Here is a 4,552-nt window from a genome sequence, read left to right as displayed (position 1 = left end):
AGGGACCAAACGTCAATTTTAACCTAACTACTAAATATAAACAATAAAAAGAAATATGGATTACAAGTCAAGCTTCAACCCATGGATAAAATACCTTAACCACTATGCGGCGGCATGGAAATCACATTAACCTACTTTTATGAAGGTAGACCAACTTTTATTTACTCTTATTTTCAGATACCCTTGTTTTCAAGTAATTAGTTCTATAGGTTAGATCTACACGTGAAGCTTCAACATATGGATAACTGCGTTAAGCGCTATGCGGTAGCATTGCAATCGATTAACCTACTTTCTATGAACAGACCAACTTCTTCTATTTACTCTTATTTTTAATTATCCTCGTTGTCAAGTAATAAGTTTTATATGTCAATGTCTAATTAGATCTTAGATTCCATCAACCCATGCTTAATTATATCTTATACACATACGATGTGCCTTATGTCTAAGGTCACATGACAACCTATGTCTAAGCTCTTAGTCTTGTATTCTTTTGTGATATCCACATTTATTTTTAACTTTCTCAGTGTTTAACTACACAAATAAACCTAAGTGTCCAATTCAAATTAACAAGATAAAGTAAGTTTCAACAAAGAGAAATAGAAGATGAGGTAATGGTGGAATGCGGTCGCATTAACTAACTATGTTATCCTTAATGGTATCTACAAGATTGAATCCCCTAAGAAAATTAGCTCATAAATAAAGAGAAATAGGAACATTTCATCGAATAGAATGAGTTACAATGTAAAATAACAAAAAATAGTAAACATACTACATTGAATAGAATGCAATGAGTTAAAATGAAAAAAATCAATACTCATGTATCGTATCTCATCTTTTTAATAATGTGAGATCTTCAATATTATTGTTTCTCACGTATATTTTTCACTGACGTATTTTGTATAAAAGGTAAAGAAAAAATTATAAAAAAAAAAAAAAAAAGTCTATAAAATTGCACAATATTAGAAAATTTATAACATAGTTTCATAACAAAATCAAGTATACATCGTGATTGATAATCTATTTTTAATCCTCATACCCTTTAAAATTACAAGTAAAAATATATTACTTTATTGTAAGCAATAAATAAGCAACATTATATATGTAAAGGAAAACAGTGACATTTTTATTTCAAATATCAATTAATAGACTAATGTTGAAATATGGTGAAGAATGAAGAACAAAAAACCATACCCCTAATACAAAAATTCCCATTTTCCATGAAATGGGGAGAAAAATGAAGCATTATGGAAAACATAATAAAATAAAAATCAACAGTTTGTCTTGATATTCTTTTTGAGATTGTCTGCAGTGTCTTTAATGGCTTCTTTGGATTCTTCAGCTTTGCCAACCACTTTCTCTTTGATGTTTTGTGTTGTATCCTTCACTGATCCCCATGCATCTTGAACTGTTTGCTTTGCCTTCCCAGCCAAATCTTGTGCTGTTTCAGATACCTTCCCTGCCACTTCTTTTGTTTTTTGAGTCACCTATAATTTCATTTTCCACTCTCAAACATTTAACCATCATCAAAGTTAAATATATATGTCTATGTTAAAAATAATTTCTATATAGTAACTTCTCTAAATTCAACTCTATCATTTTCATTTCGAAAAAAATGTCCAGATAATAATTTCAATCTTGATTGATAATTATTTAGGCCCCATTTAGTAACCATTTTGTTTTTGAAAATTAAGCCTATGGACTCACTTCTATCTCCAAGATTCTTCTTTGTTATCTACCTTCACTAATGGTATAAAAAACCAAGTAAAAAATTGAGAACTAAAAAAAAGTATCTTTCAAAAAGTTGTTTTTGTTTTTGGAATTTGGCTAAGAATTCGACCATTGGACTTAAGAAAGATGTAAATCATTGTAAGAAATGTAAATGAAATAGGCTTAATTTTTAAAATAAAAACAAAAACCCAAATGGTTATCAAACGGAGTCTTAGGTTTTTGTTTTTTAAAATTATTTTTGTTTTCTCACAATTTCTTACTCATTGTTTTCATATTTTTTATTTAAACATTTTAGAAAACAAAACCAAGTCTCGAAAACTATTTTTTTCTTGTTTGCCAAATTTGGCTTTGATATTGAAAACACTCCTACGATTTAGACAAGAAAAAGTAGAAACCAATAAATGGAAATGGTATTTAAGATTTAATTATAAAAAATAAAAAATAAAAAATAAAATGGTTACTAAATAAGACCTTAGTCTATGTATTCAAAATTTTGCTTCAGTTGGTCCTGTCGTGGAAATTATTACTAAGATTTAATAAAATTTCTTACCTGATACACTGGTTAGAAACCAAACTTGTTTCTAAACTATAAAATCCTTAGTCATTATTATAATTAAATTCGATAATCAATTTTGATACAAATCTTTAGGGTTTATTTTAAATGGTAAAAAGTTGCCTAATAGAATGATTAACCTTTTACATGCTAAAATTCACGGACTATAATTGATTACAAATTCGAAAGGATAAAAAATAAATTATTTCTTTTATTTCGTAACAAAAAAAAGTAATTGACCAATAAAGACACTGAACATATATGTAAAAGCATTAGAAAATCTATTTAAATATAGCAAAATGTCACTGTGTATCAGTGATAGAACGCGATAGACTACAATAGAATCTATCACTTATAGTGATAGATATCGGTAGATTGTGATAAATATTTATCGAAATCTTATATTTTGTTATATTTATAAATAAGTTTCCTTTAGTTTTGTAAAATTTGGAATAAAACGTGATAAATATTATAAAAGTTAGTGTGTGTTATTGAAAATAATTAACCTCGTCGGCGGCAGACACAGCCTTATCTTTGACATCTTCAGCAGCCTTCTCAGTGGCTCTCTTCACAACTTGAGCAGCTCCATCAGCTGCAGCAGCAGCAACCTTTGAACTTTCCTATACATTTCCATTTTCAATCAAATCTATTATAAATTTGTTTCAAGTGCTTAGGGATTCAAACCCTATATACTGATTAAAGTGTGAATTAATATATTTTGACTAGTCAATATTAAATGATTATGGTCAAATAGAGCTTCCAAATATTACTTATATTTGACCATCTTGAAGTTATAACATAAAGTTTATGATGACCTAAAATAATAGTAATATTAATGAAACTAAATTCTAATAATAATAATTAGCATTATGGTTTTTTGGCTCCTCAACCTTGTTGGTAACCTAATTTGTCATAATTACTTGCTCATTTAACTTAACATTTTTGGATTGCGAAGGTCTCATCATAACTGATAGATCTGAATTTGAGAAGAAAAAAATTTGGGTGCAATCTAGCCTATATTTATTTTAATTTTGTGCTGTTCTAATATGTCATGTGACAATTTTTTTTAAAAAAAAATCTATTTTTTTAAAAAAATTTAGTATGAAGAAAATGAAGCAAATGATTAAGTGTAACTTAGATTGTACCTAATTATTGTCCATTCGAAAATGTGTATGTTACAAAGCAACCACTTAATATTAGAGATATTTTTTTATATTATCTCTCAAGGGTAAACCTACTCTTCTAGTGGCCTTTCCAAATAATTTTTCTTCATGCATGAGTGGTTAAAAAAAAAAAAAAAACCTATGCAAAGGATAATCAAACTTATAATTAAAAACCACTCTAGCCTTTTCTTTTCCTTACAAAAAAAATATGCAATATATTTTGTTAAATCATCAATTCACCAAAAAAAACTTAAATAATAAAATATTATAAATTTAAATAATATCACCACTTTAATACTCCTCTTCACTTTTGGAACGCGGATTAAATGAATACATGAGTTTGAACACATGACCTACGTCTCTAATACCATATTAAATCACGGATTAACCAAAACATATGTTAATGAGATACAATAAATTTAATTATATCAACATTTTAACAATTTGAAGCGAGTCCAAAATGTAAAAACAGACAAAAGAAATAAGTAGTTATGTTTGAGAGAGATAAGAAAACTAACATGTTTTGGTCTAACAGAGACAAAAACTTTGGAACTCCATGGGGTACGTACATGAATAGATCTAGCACGATGAAGCTTTGGAAGAGTTGCTGATGGGGCCAAGAAGCTTGCCATTATTCAATCTAATAAACTTTTTTCTTTTTAGTTTTTTCAAATTTTTAAAGTTCTAATCAGATCTCAGGTGATGAATTTGGTTCTAAGGCTTTGAATTATTGAAGCTATTTATAGTACAAAAAAGACATGAAAAAAAGTCATATTGCGAGTGAATGTGTGGAAGCCCATGCCGGATTCTTCTCCATGGCTGTGGTTGAAATCAGGCTTAAGAATAGTTCATGTGGTTTCATTTCGTTGAAATTCATGATATCCATTTCATTTTAATTCAAGTTTATATATGATGATGTCTTTTGATTTGCCAATTTAATTGTTATTGGAGATATATTAACCTAGTATGACTCTTTTTTGTAATTATTACAAAACTTTGTTTGTATGTCACATGAAATTACAAATTCAAAAATATGTATCGTCCTTTCCTTTCCATAGTCTTTGAAGGTATGAAGTTGATGCAAATCCAACGGCACCGAGTTATACGA

At 28.1% G+C, this 4,552-nt stretch overlaps 1 protein-coding gene across 1 annotated transcript; it reads right to left on the bottom strand.

Annotated features, from left to right (window-relative positions):
• Positions 1–1,268: 1,268 nt before the first annotated feature.
• Positions 1,269–4,076, bottom strand: LOC120085493 (uncharacterized protein At4g13230). The gene is made up of 3 exons (XM_039041496.1): positions 3,963–4,076; positions 2,788–2,901; positions 1,269–1,484 (listed from the first exon to the last, which is right to left on the bottom strand). Exons 1-3 carry the CDS (start codon positions 4,074–4,076, stop codon positions 1,269–1,271), a joined length of 444 nt encoding a protein of 147 aa, XP_038897424.1.
• Between the last annotated feature and the right edge of the window lie 476 nt (positions 4,077–4,552).

Source organism: Benincasa hispida, chromosome 9 (assembly GCF_009727055.1).
Source record: "Benincasa hispida cultivar B227 chromosome 9, ASM972705v1, whole genome shotgun sequence".
Classification (NCBI taxonomy): domain Eukaryota; kingdom Viridiplantae; phylum Streptophyta; class Magnoliopsida; order Cucurbitales; family Cucurbitaceae; genus Benincasa; species Benincasa hispida.
The sequence above is the reverse complement of the archived record's forward strand: the minus strand, read 5'-3'. Positions and strand labels throughout refer to the sequence as shown.

What these genes read in the sequence shown, in the direction of transcription:
- LOC120085493 (XM_039041496.1), bottom strand. Translation starts at nt 4,076, where the DNA reads ATGGCAAGCTTCTTGGCCCCATCAGCAACTCTTCCAAAGCTTCATCGT. An exon ending in TCTCTGTTAGACCAAAACAT is followed by an intron (nt 2,902 to 3,962) that starts GTTAGTTTTCTT and finishes GGAAATGTATAG; the next exon opens with GAAAGTTCAAAGGTTGCTGC. An exon ending in CTGTGTCTGCCGCCGACGAG is followed by an intron (nt 1,485 to 2,787) that starts GTTAATTATTTT and finishes ATGAAATTATAG; the next exon opens with GTGACTCAAAAAACAAAAGA.